At 66.5% G+C, this 14,941-nt stretch overlaps 4 protein-coding genes across 7 annotated transcripts; 3 read left to right on the top strand and 1 right to left on the bottom strand.

The window, feature by feature from the left end:
* The first annotated feature begins 13 nt into the window (after positions 1-13).
* ANAPC11 (anaphase promoting complex subunit 11) lies at positions 14-4,177 on the top strand. 2 transcript variants are annotated; one of them, XM_047759143.1, is made up of 3 exons: positions 14-157; positions 381-784; positions 3,879-4,177. In XM_047759143.1, the coding sequence occupies exons 2-3, from the start codon at positions 676-678 to the stop codon at positions 4,022-4,024; spliced, it is 255 nt and encodes an 84-aa protein (XP_047615099.1). In that variant the 5' UTR covers positions 14-157; positions 381-675; the 3' UTR covers positions 4,025-4,177. The 2 variants fall into 2 exon arrangements, with proteins under 2 accessions (XP_047615099.1, XP_047615098.1); XM_047759142.1 differs by having other exon boundaries at positions 15-157; positions 665-784.
* Positions 4,088-6,007, top strand: LOC125114969 (uncharacterized). The gene is made up of 3 exons (XM_047758663.1): positions 4,088-4,099; positions 4,276-4,623; positions 4,838-6,007. Exons 1-3 carry the CDS (start codon positions 4,088-4,090, stop codon positions 5,159-5,161), a joined length of 684 nt encoding a protein of 227 aa, XP_047614619.1. The 3' UTR covers positions 5,162-6,007.
* A 71-nt stretch (positions 6,008-6,078) lies between these two features.
* NPB (neuropeptide B) lies at positions 6,079-6,657 on the top strand. Its single transcript, XM_047759141.1, has 2 exons — positions 6,079-6,357; positions 6,432-6,657. The coding sequence occupies exons 1-2, from the start codon at positions 6,115-6,117 to the stop codon at positions 6,558-6,560; spliced, it is 372 nt and encodes a 123-aa protein (XP_047615097.1). The 5' UTR covers positions 6,079-6,114; the 3' UTR covers positions 6,561-6,657.
* Positions 6,658-8,284: 1,627 nt separating this feature from the next.
* PCYT2 (phosphate cytidylyltransferase 2, ethanolamine) lies at positions 8,285-14,888 on the bottom strand. Of its 3 annotated transcripts, none has more exons than XM_047759136.1 (14): positions 14,703-14,858; positions 12,778-12,866; positions 12,134-12,295; positions 11,935-12,001; positions 11,211-11,295; positions 11,019-11,063; positions 10,748-10,801; positions 10,212-10,350; positions 9,987-10,069; positions 9,730-9,807; positions 9,554-9,619; positions 9,351-9,416; positions 9,081-9,169; positions 8,285-8,989 (listed from the first exon to the last, which is right to left on the bottom strand). In XM_047759136.1, exons 1-14 carry the CDS (start codon positions 14,789-14,791, stop codon positions 8,878-8,880), a joined length of 1,224 nt encoding a protein of 407 aa, XP_047615092.1. In that variant the 5' UTR covers positions 14,792-14,858; the 3' UTR covers positions 8,285-8,877. The 3 variants fall into 3 exon arrangements, with proteins under 3 accessions (XP_047615092.1, XP_047615095.1, XP_047615093.1); XM_047759139.1 differs by having other exon boundaries at positions 12,163-12,295; positions 14,703-14,843; XM_047759137.1 differs by lacking the exon at positions 10,748-10,801 and having other exon boundaries at positions 14,703-14,888.
* Between the last annotated feature and the right edge of the window lie 53 nt (positions 14,889-14,941).

Raw genomic sequence — 14,941 nt, 5'->3', positions numbered from 1 at the left:
GGCGGCGTCGGGGGGCGGGGCGGGGCCTGCGCGCTGGACCCCGGGCTTCGGCGGGCGCCGCTGAGAAGTGCCTGTCCGCAGCCGCGGTCGTTTATATACCTTCCCGCGCGGGCGCCGGCGCCGCCAACGGAAGGCGGGTGGGGCAGCGCGTGATTTGGTTAGTGGGGGTGCGGCCGTTGGGCGGGGCCGGGCTTCCGCCCCTCCCTTGCCCCTCCTTGCACGTCCTAACCGGGTCCTGCCCCTCCCCCCGCCCCGAACCCGCGGTCGGGTCCGCGGCGGGGAGGGGGAGCGGCCGCGCGGGCCGGGGGCTTGTTTCCGCGGGGGTCTTGCAGGGAGGGGTTTGGCTCTCCTCCTGACCTCGACAGTCCTGTCCCTTTCAGACGTACACACGGCAGGATTTTGCAGTGGTTAACGGAAGCCGACGCCCCCTTCCGTGGACGCCCGGGCAGAAGTGCGGCGTTGGGAGATGCGCTGAGCGCCCGGTCCCCCCGGGGACCCGGCCCTTGCCCCAGCCGCCTCGCTGACAGTTTGTGCTGCCCTTCCGGAGGCGACTCCTGCCCTCCCCGGCCCTCTAGAGGGCTCGGGGCGGAACCTCCTCTTTGGCTCCCAAGTGCTGTAGCTCAGCAGCCTCACCGGAACCCCGGGGGTCTCTTCCCTCCCGCAGGCTCCCGCGCCATGAAGGTGAAGATCAAGTGCTGGAACGGCGTGGCCACGTGGCTCTGGGTGGCCAACGACGAGAACTGCGGTATCTGCCGGATGGCCTTCAATGGCTGCTGCCCGGACTGTGAGTGCCCCTGCCCGCCCTCGAGTTTTGACTGCTTGCTGGCCTTGGCAGGTCCTTAGAAATACCTGCCTAGCATCCCCAGCGTTTGATTTCCTTTCCCCAAGAAAGTTAATGGGGAAAGGCTAGTCAGTTTGGGCCCATGTTTGTATACGAGATGTCTGTCAAAGGTTTGGTGAGAAAAAAGAGCGCAGTTTCCTGTCCAGGTGAAAGCCACTGTGAAACACGTGGGACTGAGAGATGTGTTAAAATCTTTTATTCGAAGACCTTTGTTCTCAAGCCAACAGAAGAATGGAATGTTATAAAACCACTCTCCCATCTAGCAGGTCAACGCGGAAATGACATGTTTCCATATTTGCTTTGGTCCAAATGTTTTAAAGTCAGTGCTGGACGTAATGCTTTTTGCCACTCACTTCTCTCTGTCATTCGCCACTGTTGTCACCAGAGACAACACAACGCAAGGCATCTTTTGTCGCTTTTGCCGTGTTCGTTCCTTCCCAGGGTGTTTGGTGAAGTGAAAGTGGTTGTTCTATTCAGGTCAAGAGTTAATTTAGTTTTGGGACAGACTAAAGGGTCTCTGGCTTTGCCAAGGGGACAAGGGTGGTCCCAAGAGGGAGGTGGGGCTTGGGGACCCCTGAGCAGCTGCTCGGGTGCAGTGAGTGACCAGGCCTGCTTGTGGGGCCGCGTGAGGCCGAATGGTGCTAGGTCTTTGCTTCTTACAGTGAAAGTCACGTGTTTCTACCCTAGTGGTAATCCTTCCGTCTGCCTGGCTGAGAGGGAATCTCATCACCCGGGATTCAGCCCATCCTGTCAGTCAGCCAGGCGGGATGTAATCTTGGGAGGCCCTGATTGGCTCTGCCTGATGAGGTTTTCCTGAACCGTGAAGGAGAGTAGAAGTAGGAGATCTGGCCGTTCCTAGAGAAAAAAGAAAGAAAACCCCCTTTCCCCAGAGTACACGGCGGGGGTAGGTATTTGCAACTTCCCCAGCAGCAGATTACGGCCTCAGGAGAGAACAGTCCTCGAAAGCAATTTTGTGGCTGTGCCCTTGGCCCGAAGTGGGCGATGAGCCTGTGTGGTACCCGGTGCACACAGCCCTGGGGCACACTCCAGCTGCGGGGCAGGCGTGTCAGCTGCAACGGAGAGGGGGTTTGGAGTCTGAACTTGGGGCCTGCTGGTGGTGAAACAGAGTGAGCCGGTGGTATTGAGCAAAGTGGTGGGTGAGCCCAGGATGCCTTCTGCCCGGATCAGGTGACACTGGGGCTTCTCTGCGGAAACGGCACTCTGAAGAATCCATCCGGAGGGACTCAGACTGTGCTGAATCCACTCCTCCCAGGGTTTCCGAGGGCGGAGTCTTGGGCGAGTCTTGAGTCTTGCTGAGAGGATTCCACCGGCATGAGCCGGCCCGCCGCCAGCGTGCTCTTGTACTGTCAGGTCCCGGGGCAGGCAGGCTGGCCGGGGCACCCACCAGTGGGCTAGGTGGCCCTGCTCGTCCTCTCCTGTTCTGTTTGTGAGGGACTCTGACGTGTCAGGGGTGATGGCAAGCCTTGTTCTGCTGAGGCGGAAGGGCCGGGTGGGACGCGGGGCGCTTATCTAAATGAGGGCCCCCACCCGGTGGGCTCCTGGCACAGCGTCCTGCTCACCCCACCCCCGTGGCCTGGGAGGCAGAGGGGGTTTTGTCCTTGCCAGAGGTTGTCGGAAAGGCTTCGGAAAGGGTGAGATGGCTCCAGTTACAAAAAGGACGTTTTAAAAGATTGAGGAACTGCCTCAAACAAGTGAAGGCGGTGGCGGTGCGACGTGTGTCCCACGGGGGTGGCTGCTCGGGTCGGGAAGGAGCTGGGTGTCTTCAGCAGACGTGGACACGACGGCAGCCACCTGGTCGGAACAGCGCCCGCCCCTCAGGTGGCAGCGGTCCTCATTAGTCGTGGGGCCTTGGCCTCCATCAGGTGGGGCAGCGCGGTGGCTGCAGAGCGCAGTGAGGCTGGCCGAGAACACAGGCCAGGTGCCTGGCCCGCCGTCCAGCACAGCAGGTGCTGCCTGGGGCTCGAGAGCAGCGTGGTGTGGCTTGGCCGTGGTGGTGTCTCCTTAACGTATTGTACGGTCACCTGTTTCCGTGTGTGGCGTCTTAAGAACCAGGGCCACAGGCGACCAGGCCAGCCCGAGGGTCTCGGGGTTCCCAGACCTGCACTTAGGAGCCACTTCCTGGACAAGGTGGCCCCTGTCGTCCTGGTGGGCTGTCTGTGCACCAGTGACACCTTACACAGCTAGCGCTTGAGGGCCGCAGAGACCCCGCAAGGCAGAGATATAGGCAATGGGACCTAGGAGAAGGTGGGGGCAGTGGGCTGCAGCCCCTCAGTCCCGGCGGGGACCTGACCTGGGGGAGGCGTTGGGTTCTCTGTTAGCAGCTGTTCGACGGGGTTTTCCAGATCCTTGAAGGTCAGAGGGCCGCCTGTTTCCCTTGACCTCAGGCAGCGTTAGCGTGTCCTGTGTGTGCCACGTCCTCTCCACAGAGGTAGCGCTTCTAGGTGTGTGGAGTGGAGTGCCAGCAGCAGGTACCAAGGGCCTTGGAGGTAGGACTCTCTCAGGCTAGAATCAGGAGAGAGACGGGATGTCTTGTCACTCCCAGCTGCTGACAGGCGAGGCCACAAACATCACAGTGTCCCCAAGGCGAGGGAACCATCGGGGTCCCAGAGCCACGGCCGGCCCTCCCAGCCTTGACCGAGAGGTATAGTTCACTCCTCAGATGCGTGTGTCCCCTGCAGGCACGTGACATGGGTGCCAGGTGGCAGGGACAGAGCTTCGGTGCGTCCCTAGATGGGCCCAGGCCCTGGGAAGCCGACAGGTGGGGGCCGTGGGCCCGGCCGGAGCTCTTCCCGCTGGGGAGCCATCCATCCCCCAGCAGGGCAGGGGGAGGGAGAGTGGGCGCAGCCCAGGTGGGCCTTGCAGGAGTTGCCGTGGGGGCGGTGGTTTCACTCTGGTTCCTGTCCTTGCTGGGACACAGGGCACAAGGGGCTCTAGCCACCCTGGGCACACCCCGCTCCCAGCTTGCCCTGCACTCTGGGTGACTCGCTGCTCCTCCCTCCCTCCCTCCCTCCTGCAGGCAAGGTGCCCGGCGATGACTGCCCGCTGGTGTGGGGCCAGTGCTCTCACTGCTTCCACATGCACTGCATCCTCAAGTGGCTCCACGCGCAGCAGGTGCAGCAGCACTGCCCCATGTGCCGCCAGGAGTGGAAGTTCAAGGAGTGAGGCCACTGCCAGACGCCGCCCCCACCCTGGGAACTGTCCCCCTCGGCCTGTGACGGGGTTGAAATGAGGACTGGAGCTGCATTTGTTTTTTTCCATCACAACATTGACACTTTTATCCAATAAGTAAAACTCATTAAACCACCTGAGCCTGGTTGGAGGCCTCCGGTTGCTTGTGTTCTTGGCGCAGACGCGCCTTGGCGCGTTGATATGAAAACTCTCATGAATAAAACATCTCCACGTGATGCCACCAGGCCCTGAGTCACAGGCCCTGGAGGGGAGGAGAAGGAGCTGGCGCAGGAGGGTCTGGCTCAGGGCTTGAAGAGCTGGGCCTGGTTGAGGCCCTGGGGTATCTTTGTGCCAGTGAGGCAAGCCGTGGAACCCTGGCACAGAGGCTGAGGCCTTGGGGACCGCTCTTGAGGCTGCCCTGTAGGGCCCTGGCTGCACACAGCTGGCAGCCACTGCTGCGCTCCCTCCTGCTGGAGGGTGGTGCCCGAGCAGGCGCTGGTGGTGCCAGGGCCGTGGCCGGCTGTCTCCCTCCCAGAGCTGAAGGCCAGCTCCTGGTCGGTGCCGAAGTCCTCGACATCTGGACGTGTCTGCAGGTGTCCAGGGCCTTCCTACTAGGGGGGGCCTCCCTACTACAGCTCCCACGGGGCGGCAGCCCCTCTGGGTGACGGTCCTGGCAGCCCGTGTGTCCTGTCTGCGCAGGCCCCTTCCACTCTGCCCTCAGGGTCACCACCCTGTGCCCCTGGAGCCCCTCTGCCTAGTGGAGAGCTGGCTGCTGAGCATTTTTACACACCTTTTCTCTGTCCTCAGGCCCCAGGGGAGGACCGGGCACTGTGGTCACCCACGTGGCACTGTGCTTCCCAGCCAGGCGTTGCGTCCCGAGGAGAGGAGGCCCCGGGGACCATCACACCCACACAGAACCTGGAAGTCGTGTGCCCCTCGCCCAGGAACCCGACTGCCAGGGTCCCTGTGCTGGCATCTCTCCTGGGGAAGACACGGGGCCAGGACGCTGGGGAGCGAGCAGGCAGGTGGCTGAGTGTCACTTGCCAGGGCTCTGAAGGGAGGGCCCTGGGCTCAGCTTCCCAGGTCCTCCTGTTTATCTGCTGGGTTCTAGGCGGCAACTCTGTCTTCTAGGGCCCTCTCTGTCTACACTGTGTCTGGATCTGGGGTCACCGAGGAGTTCACAGAGCCGCCTTCCCTAGGAGGGGAGCTTTGGCAACTGCAGAGGGTTCTGCCGGGCGGCCTGGCCTCCGCCTCCAGCCCGCCCTCCCTGGGACTTCTCCCCTGGGACATGAAGTACACGCACCGAGGGGTCCACAGCTTGCTGCAGGTTTACGGGCCCTGCCGGCGCCATTCCCACTCCCTGGCCACTTGGGCATTGGCCACTCTCCTGGGTTCCAGCCTGGTCCCCCCAGGGCCCGCCTGCCTGCCAGGCCCCGCACATACCCAGGGTCCAGCCGTCTTCCTCCCCCCGGGGTCTCGCCAGGTCGTCTCACATCCCAGTAACCTCAGTTCTCCCACCACCAAGCAGGCACATGGTCAACCCCCTGTGCAAAAGCTCTCTCCTCAGCCCCACCCTCCTTGTCCTGCCACCAGCTCCAAGGACCTTACCAGTGGCAGAACCCTCCCTCCTAAGTGTGGATTTGAGCGCTGCCCTCGACACCCCCCACACCGCCTCCTCCAGGAGCCCTGGTCCTCCTCAATTCCCCTTGAAGGTGGGAACTGCTCCTCCATCCCCTCTGGCACAGTGAGGTCAGTGGCTCTCCAGCCTGCGGTGGGCTGTGGCCGCCTCTCCCTGCCTGAGCGCTCAGTGCAGCACCACTGGCCCTGCTCCCACTGAGGCCAGACCCACCCGGCCTGGGGGCCGCCTCCTAGCCAGACCAGCAGGACCAGACACCGGGGAGGCGGGGAGGCGGGCGGGCGGGTGGGGAAGGCGAGGAAGAGGGCGTTGCACCTGCATCAAGCCCGGGGGCCTCGCTGGCTCCCAACCGCGGCTTCTCCCGCGGCCCGCCCGCCCCGCCCCCAGAGCAGATATAAAGCAGGTGCTGCCCGGCCACGCTCCGCCACCCGCTGCCACCCGCGTCCCCATGGCCAGACCCGCGATGTTGGTGGGCGCCGCCCTGGCGCTGTGCCTGCTGCTGGCGCCCCCCTGCCTCGCATGGTACAAGCAGGCCGCGGGGCCGGGCTATTACTCCGTGGGCCGCGCCGCGGGGCTGCTGTCCGGCTTTCGCAGGTCGCCTTACACGCGGCGCTCAGAACCCCCCGTGGGCACCGGCCCCCTGAGCCGGGCCGGCGCCTTCCCCGACCTGCGCCCCAGCCTGCGGAGCCTCGTGAGTACTGGGCGCTGGAGGGTGCGGGGCAGGGGAGGGTGCGGGGCGCCCCCTTATCCTCCTCCCGCCCCCAGACCGTGTGCCTCGAGGACGTCACTCCCAACCTGCAGAGCTGCGAGCGGCTCCCCGACGGCCGAGTCACCTTCCAGTGCAAGGCGGACGTCTTCCTGTCCCTCCGCGCCACGGACTGTCACCGCACGTGAGCCCCGACCCGAGCCCGGACCTGCCTGGGCTCCCGGGGTCAGGAGCTGGCGCCCAGTACCACGCCCCGTCTTTTCAGTAAACGGCTTAAAAAATAAACGACTAGCAGCTTCGCGGGGGCGGGGGGCGGGGGCGGGGGCGCCGCGGGAGGGGCGTGGGCAGGTGACTGCGGATTTCCAAGCCCCGGCTCTGCTCGCCTGGAGGCCCAGACAGCAGCCAGCCCTCCAGATCCACATTCCCCGGCACCGGCCTTTGCTCCCCCCCCACCTCCCTGCCTCTGCCACAGGCTCCTGGGTCCCTCTGGGAGGTGCTGTCTGGGTCCCCTCTAGCCACCCATTCAAACGCCCTGCTTTGTGTAGACGCCTTTCCTGCCGTATATATATATATATATATATATATATATAGGACACTAGGAGGCCCTCCTGCCTTAAATCCTGGCTTTCTCGAGGTCAAAGGTCTCCCTTGCTAGAGGGCAGCTCCTGGGGTCACTCCTTTCTAGGAGACCCTGGGATACCTCGAGGTCCACAAGCACTCCCGCGAAAGGGACAGGCTGCGCCCAGCAGGAGGGGGAGGGGCTTCAGGGCGAGGAGGGCTGGGGGAGGGGCGGACAAAGCTGGAGTAACCCCCGCCCCTCCCAGGTGTGGAAACTGTTCCCCCCTCCCCAGACCACAGGGAAGCTGTCCCCAAAAGCTACGCGTGCCACCCGTCAACGAGGGAGGGGCTGTCGGCACCCCCCCAACAGCCCTGGCGCTCAGGCTAACCACCTAGGTCACGCGTGGGAACGCAAGCGGGTGCATGTCCCCCCCCCCCGCCCCCACAACAAGGCTGACCTTTAAGTTCCCCAGGCCCAGAGCCTGACTCAGGGGTGTCCCCCATCCCATGGGGTGCCTGGCCAGCGGGGCCTCAGGGACCCCACGAGAGGTGGACCCACCAGCCCCGCCCCCCAACTGCCGCCCACCTGGGGCTTCCTGGTGGCTGCTGTGGCCAGTCCCCCAAGTCCTCATCCGGGGAGCAACCCAGCAGAGGGTTCTGGGCAGGACTAGGCTGACTCTGGTGTCCAGAGGAGCCCGCTGGGAGCGCCTCTGTCCTCCCCCACTGGCCCCGAGCAGGGGAAGGCCTCCAGCACCACCGGCTCCTCCAGCCGGGGGCCCAGGCAGGGTGTGTGCACCTCACGGCCCCACTGCAGCCCCTGCAGGGGCTCGAGGCTGGGTTTTAGAACAGAAAAGAAGACAGGGCCACCGTGCAGGCGTGAATGCCACCCAGCCCGGGCCCCAGCCCCGCCCCGTTCAGCAGCTGAAAGGCCATTCTGGAGGGCACTGGAAACAGGGCTGACAAAACACCACAGTCCCAACGCAGGACCGACCAGCCCACTGCCACCTCCCCACCCACAGTCAGGAGGGACCGGGCTCGGCGCCCTGCAGCCGCAGCACTGCTCCAGGTGGGCCTCACCGTGGGTGCGTGAGACTGAGAGTCTGTGGACCTGGCCAGGGAGCGGCCCCGATTCCTTCTCCGATCAGGTGGCCCACTCCCACCTTCCCCATGACCGGCCCCGGGGGCCAAGGGACCTCTACTGGCTGTGGCCCCCCATTCTTCACTTGTCGCCGGCCTGCCACGTGGAAGGCGGCCTGATGGGGGCGGTCCTTGGTGCCAGGCTGCCTGCTGGCTCCTCCTCGCTGGGCGCTGGGCAGGTGGCAGGGGCAGGGCTGAGAGCTCGACACAGAGCACGTCCCAGCAGGAGGTTTATTCGGCTGCACATCAGCTAGCCAGGTACAAAATCGTGAACAGTCTGTGGGGAGAGCAGCCAAGCTGGCCCAGGAAGAGGGGGCACAGCGTGTGGGTGCCGGGACACGCTGCGGGGCAGGGCTGGCCCCGTGGGAGGCAGCACCCCGAGGAGGAAAGGGGCGGCCCCCTGGGTCACTGCTCCCTGAAGCTGGCTCCCACAGAGACCAGGCAGTGGGGGGCGCCCGGGGTCTGCAGGAGCTTCCTGGGGGCAGGACGGGGAGCAGCGGTGGAGCTGGGAGAACAGAAGCTGGGCCTTCCCTGGCACACCAGGTGGCACCCCTCCGGTTGAAGGTGCCCCCCTGCTCACCCTGCCCGCTGGGCTGCTCCACCCTGCTGAATGCCCTCTCTGTGCAGTTCAGCAGGACGGGCACCTCGCAGGCAGGGTGGGAGGCAGCAGCCTCGGACCAGCCCTTCCGCGGCCAGGGGGTCGAGGAGGGCCCCGCAGCTTGGTCAGAGGCCCGGCCGGGCTCTCGAGGCAGGGCTGGGAGAGCGCCGGCGCGCCGACAGCCCCGCGCGCGCGCGGCCTCCCTCTTCCGGTCAGAAGTCGCAGTCGCTCTCTCCCCCGGGCCGCACCTCCTGCTGCCTCATGGCCTCCAGGAAGGCCAGCTCCTTGGCCTCTTTCTTCTGGTTCCTGGCCTCGTACTCGAGCCTGGGGGCCGGGCTCGGGTGAGCGGCACACCCCGGCCCTGGGCCTCCGCAGCTGCCCCCCGCCGCCCCCGCCAGGCCCGCCCAGGCCTCACCTGTTCTTGATGATGCGCTGGACGATGAGGTCGGTGGTGAGGTCGTTCCCGCTGCTGATCTGACAGAAGATGCCCCTTCTCTTGGGCTCCTGGGGGTGGGAGGTGGGGAGGAGGCCGTGCTGCCCTGGCCGGAGCGTCCCACCCCAGACTCTGCTGGGAGTAACCCCCCGCTGGCCACCCCTCCTTAATCCCCGAGGCCGTCAGGTGGCCGCTTGTCATCCGCCTGGTGCCCAGAAAAGCACGCTGGCGGGAGGGCTCCGCGCGACCCACCTCGTACGGGTCAGAGCCGTCCCTGTCGGCCACGATCTCCGTCTTCCCGTGACACACCAGGTCCACCTGCAGAGCAAGAGCGGGGGTCGGTGTCGCCCACACGGCCCCTGGCCCTCAGAGGGCCTTCCCGGGTGGGGGGGGCGGGGGGCAGGCTCGGCCGAGCCCTCCGGGGAAGCCGCCCCCCCCCGGAGCCCCGCCCTCACCTTGAAGTGGTCCAGGAGCTCCGCCGTGACGGAGTACGGGGCCCCAATCACCACTTCGGACACGTACTGGTGAACGGGGGGAGCACCGGTCAGCCGGGACCCCGGCAGGCCGCGCAGGCCAGCGGAGCCCGGCCTCCCGTGCCCGGGGCAGGCCGTGGCCTGCCCACCACGCTCACCCTGCAGGCCAGCACGCTCAGGGTCCGCTCGTGCAGGTTCATGATGGGGTAGTTCTTCCCCTTGTAGCGGTTGACCTCCTAGAGCCGCAGCGCACGGTGGGTCAGCGGGCCGCCCCACGGGTGGGGGCGGCACGCCCTCCAGCGGTGCCCTGCCGGGCAGCTGCCAGCCTGGGACCACCCCGGGAAGCCGCCCCAGCCCCACCCCGGGCCCGGGAGCCCCTCCGGGGCCGCCAGGCCGCCCGCCGCCCGGGCGAGACCTGGTCAAAGTGCAGGCCGGCGATGACGTAGGGCCTCTCCGCCAGGCCGTGCACCTTCTCCAGGAAGTCCACGTGCCCGATGTCTGCGCACGTGTTAAAGGGCCGGTAACGGAGGGAGCGGCACCCACCCCAGACCCGGGGAGGCCCCTGCAGACCCCGCAGCACGAGGGGAGGCGCGGAGGCGAGCCCGGGGCGGGGCGACCCTGCCGCGGTCCTGGAGGATACGGAACAGGTCAAAGGCACCAGCCACGTAGACCACCGTCTCCCCGGGCTGAGGCTCCTTCCCCGAGGCAAACTGGATGATCTTCTGGGACGTCTGCAGAAACTGGGACACCCCTGTCCAGGGGTTCCGCCCCCCAGGGCCCTGTAGGCCGAGAGCAGGCTGGTCAGCGACAGAGGCCTTGCGGGCGCCGCCTCCCCTGCGCCCCTGCCCCGGGCCTGCCCGCACCCGCCAAGCTGTCTGGGAAGTGCCAGGGCTGTGGCGCAGAGAGGGGCAGGCCTGGGGCTACAGGCCAGGATCACGAGCCCCTGGCTGCCGCCCGCCCCGCGGGGATTCCAGGCAGGCAGCTCTCAGGGCCGCGGCGGGCCGGTGGGCAGTGCCCGGTCCACACCGTGCACCAGCCGGTTGGGCGGGGCCCCCACAGCCCCTTTGCCTGTGGCCACAGCAGCCACCGCAGCCGACACCTCCTCGGCCTGGCAACTGGCCCACCAGGACACGGCCCCCGTGGGGACCCGGCCCCCTGAGGCCGCCGTCCGGTCACCTGGGAGGAGCCTCCTGAGGAAAGTGTCTCCCCGGCGGGTGTCGGGTGAGGGGGCTACGGAGGGAGAGAAGCCAGGCCACCTGGTTAGAGACCCCTGTCCGCGGGCAGTCCTTGCCGCTCCTCCAGGCAGTGGCCGCTGGGAGCGGCCGGCCAGTGAGACGAGCGCTCGGGACCCGGTCAGTGCTCGGAGAGCGGGCAGCAGGGAGCCGGGCGAGGGACAGGCCTCTGGGATGGCCGCGGTGGGTAGGGCCCGGGGGGCAGCGACACTCACCTTGCCGAAGCTGTCCGCGTACTCCCGGTACTCCGAGGGCATCTCCTGCACGGGAGGCGGGGCTGAGGGGCCTGGCCTTCCAGACGCAGCCCCCGGCCCAGGACCCCAGAGCCCAGCCCGGGGCCAGTGCCCGGTGCAGGCTCCCTCCCAGCTCTGGGACCTCAGGGACTCCGCTCCGGCCCCGAGGCTCACCTGGCTGCTGTGATGAGCCTTGGTCACCAGCAGCATGCGGCCAACGAGGTCCGTGGTGGACACCCCCTGGGTGCGCTTGCATTCTCTGGGGACGGGGGAGGGCAGGGCTCTTATCCTGGGACACACGCACAAGGCTGCACCGCCAGCGCACCCCGCCCGAGGGCAGCTCGGCTCCTGGCTGAGCCCATCGCAGGCCAGCCCCCCCCGCCACGCTGCGCACAGACCAGCCATCTCCCCGCTGCTCTCAGCGACAGAAAACCAGGACCAGGAGAGCAGAGCGATCGCTGCCATTTCTTTTTTTTTTTTTTTTTTTAGGGTGGCACCCGCAGCACCTGGAGGTTCCCAGGCTAGGGGTTGAATGGGGGCTGTAGCCACCGGCCTACACCACAGCCACAGCAACGTGGGGTCCGAGTTGGGTCTGCGACCTACACCACAGCTCACGGCAACGCCAGATCCTTAGCCCACTGAGCGAGGCCACGGAACGAACCCGTGTCCTCATGGATGCCAGTTGGGTTCGTTAACCACTGAGCCCACAACGGGAACCCCACACCCCACGTTTGTACTGCTCCGCAGCCTCTCGTGGCCAGTGGCTGCCCTACGGACAGGGCAGGTGGACAACACGGGGAGCTCCGCCGCGTGGCGCCCTGGCTCCTGTCCTGGGCATGAGGAAGGCGGGTGCAGAAGGAGCTTCTCCATGGGCGGGCCCGCGGCGGGGAGGGCTCACCTGTACCTCCCGGCCTGCTTCACCTCTTCGTAGGTGTCCCGGCCGTCCACGGTCAGCGTGATGTCATCTAAGGGGTGGCGCGCACACCAGGACAAGGACCTTCACCTGAAGCCAGGACGACCACCAGGGTCCACCCACACCCCCGCCCCAGGCCGGCCCAGCCCCCGGGGCCTCGACGTGCCCCGCCCCGCCCACTCACTGCCGTGGACGCAGAAGTCGCAGCCGTACTTGTCCAGCGTCTCCAGCGTGGTGACGTAGGGGGCTGCTGGCACCACCTCGTCCACCCACTTGATGGCCTGCACCATCCTGTACCTCTCCTCCTGGGTGAACACCGGGGGCCCCTTGTGCTTGGAGATCTCCTCTGAGCAGAAAGGGGGGCAGAGGGCAGGGGACAAGGCGGTGACCCGGGAGGGCCGGCCGCAGGCTGGCCAGCCCCTCCTCGGAAGCCACCGCCCAGCACTGAGCGGGGCCCGCAGGCGCCGAGGGGGCCGAGGAGGGCCGCTGTCCCTCTCACAGGGCCCCGAGCCCACGAGGAGGGACCACATCCGCTCTGTCCTCCGCGGGAGTGTACGGGCGCCCAGGACACGCTTGCTGCATAACTGCATGGCGCCCAGCCAACCAAAGTAGCAGGTAGAGTCCGGGGGGAGGGGGGGCCTCTGATGGCCAGGCGCTCTGTCCTCAAAGGCCTTGGGAACAGGTGGGAGGTGGGCGGCACCCCAGACTGTCCGTCCACCCCCCGCGGGAGACAGGAGGCCAGACAGGAGAGCTCTGGGAGGCCCGGCTCGGGCTGGGCTGGGGCGAGCCTGGGGAGCCGCACTCCTGGGGACCCGGCAGCCGGCTTACCGTCGGTGTGCACACCCACGATGAGGTGGTCGCCCATGGCCCGTGCCTGGCGCAGCTGGTTGGAATGGCCGTAATGTACCATGTCATAGCTGTGGGAGGGCAGGGCCGTCACACCGGCGCTCGGGTGCAGGCTTTGCTCCAATGCGTCACCCTTGGGAAGCTCAGAGAAGCCAGCACTGGGAACTAAGTGCTCCCAGGGTCTGGCTGGGCCTGGGCTTTGCCGGGGGTGGGGGGGTGCTCGGCTCTCCACATGGCTGGTACCCGGGCCCAGGGCCAGACCCAGCAAGCGCAGCTGCGCCTGGGGACAAGGCCTGGCAGCCCCAGGGCTGGTGCGTTCACAGAACAGCCTCTGCTCCCCACATTGGGACAGCGCTCTGTCCTCAGGCGCTCCCCTCACAAGCGCAAACTGTCACAGGCTGTAGGATAAACCCACAGTGATGTGGGGCGGACTGAGCTCTGTACCCCCCGAGACAGGGCACAGTCCCTGCGGCCAACAGGAAACAAAGTCCAAGCAACGAAGAAGGGCAATCGCTGGCTTCAGACTCCTGCCTGCTCCCCCTTGGCCTCTGGAAACTCAGACGCTTTGCTCCCTGGGGCCGACACCCACCACCCTGTCGCTTGGTTAGAGCGCTTTCATCCTCAAAGCCAGGCCAGGTCAAGAGTGAACCCTCAGCTGAAACCACACACAGCACCCACGGCTCCACTCAGGTGGCCACTGCGGGGCGGGGGGGAGCCCCACTTTTCTGGGGGCCCTGAGCTGGGCCCCTCACGCTCGCCTCCTCCCAGCCTCATGTTGCCTTCAAATAGGTGGAGCTGTCGCTCCTTCTCCTGGTGACCGAGGCCAGCAGATGCACAGAAGCATTCTACTCAACAGCACCTGCTGACCCCATCACAGCACACCGGGCCCCAGCAGACAAGCCTGTGGGGTCCCAGGGCTCTGGTCCTAGGCTAAAAAAAGAGGGGGGTCCAAATTCAGGAGCCGAGCCAGCCCTGTGCCCAGTGGATGGGCTGGGCAGAAGGAGGGTGCACAGCGCAGACTGCAGGGTAGTGCTGGGTCCAGGCACATGCCATCGCTCTGGCCTGCAGCCACGACTAGCTGGGGCAGGGGCCTGGCCTGCTCAGGCACGAGGTCAGAGTCCTGGGAAATGAAGCCACACCCCTCCACAAGGTGAGTCAGGTGCAAGCCCAGGACTACGGGAGCCCTGCGTGCTGGCCCCTGAAGCCGTGGCCCAGCCAGACACGGTTTTTTTATTCTGCCGCCGTCCAGTAAACGTCAGAGGAGACAACCGAGGTGGCAACTCATCACCAGAGATAAACTTTCCTCCTCTCTGCTGACAGCCTCAACCCTATCTTCAAAGCACTCCGGCGGCTGTTCGGCTTGTCAGAAGAGAGGACAGTTAGGCACTGTAACCCTCCTGATCCGGCCCCAGGAGCCTGGGGGCTTCGTTAGGGTCTCACACAGATCAGACACCGTCTGCGCCGGCTCCTGCCCAGACGCCCAGGAGAATCTTCCTGGCTAAGTTGGAAACAGGACAGGGGGAACTCTGGGTGCCTGGCTCTTCAGAAGAAGAGAGCTCCTAGGACAGACACTGCAATGGTTAAAGTCATAAAGATCAAACATGCTGCTTCCGCCACCACCGTGCACGAGACAGGTGGGACCGCCTAGCTGGCTCTCCGGCTTAACGACAGACGTGGCAAAAAGAGCGGCCCGGTAAAGGAATTCGTAAAGAGCTACGGAGAAAGCTTCCACCGACCCGCAGCCGGGCTGCCCGCGGCGGGCGCGGTGACCTGGGGCCCAGGAGTCCTCCGTGGCCGAGTCGCCGCCTCCCACCGCCCCGGCGCTCGTCGGCCGCTCGGGCCCTGGCGCAGGCGGTCACCGCGGTCACCGCGGCCGCGCCCCCGCCCGCGCCCCCTGCCACACTCACCAGCCGTCACACCACACCCGCACGGGGCGCCTGCCCCCCGGGCCTGGCCGCTCGGCGCCTCCCGCCGTCTCGTGCCCGTTCCGGATCATAGCCCCGCGGCGTTGCCTCGGCCCGGCCGGCTCCCGACTCCCGACTGCCGACTCCCGACCCGCTGCCGCCCGCCCGCCCGCGCGCGCACGCACGCGCCGTCACGCGGGCCTCACCCGCCGCGCGCAGCCAATGGCGAGCGCCGCCCTGCC

The sequence above is a fragment of the Phacochoerus africanus genome, chromosome 14, assembly GCF_016906955.1.
Source record: "Phacochoerus africanus isolate WHEZ1 chromosome 14, ROS_Pafr_v1, whole genome shotgun sequence".
Lineage (NCBI taxonomy): Eukaryota > Metazoa > Chordata > Mammalia > Artiodactyla > Suidae > Phacochoerus > Phacochoerus africanus.
The sequence above is the reverse complement of the archived record's forward strand: the minus strand, read 5'-3'. Positions and strand labels throughout refer to the sequence as shown.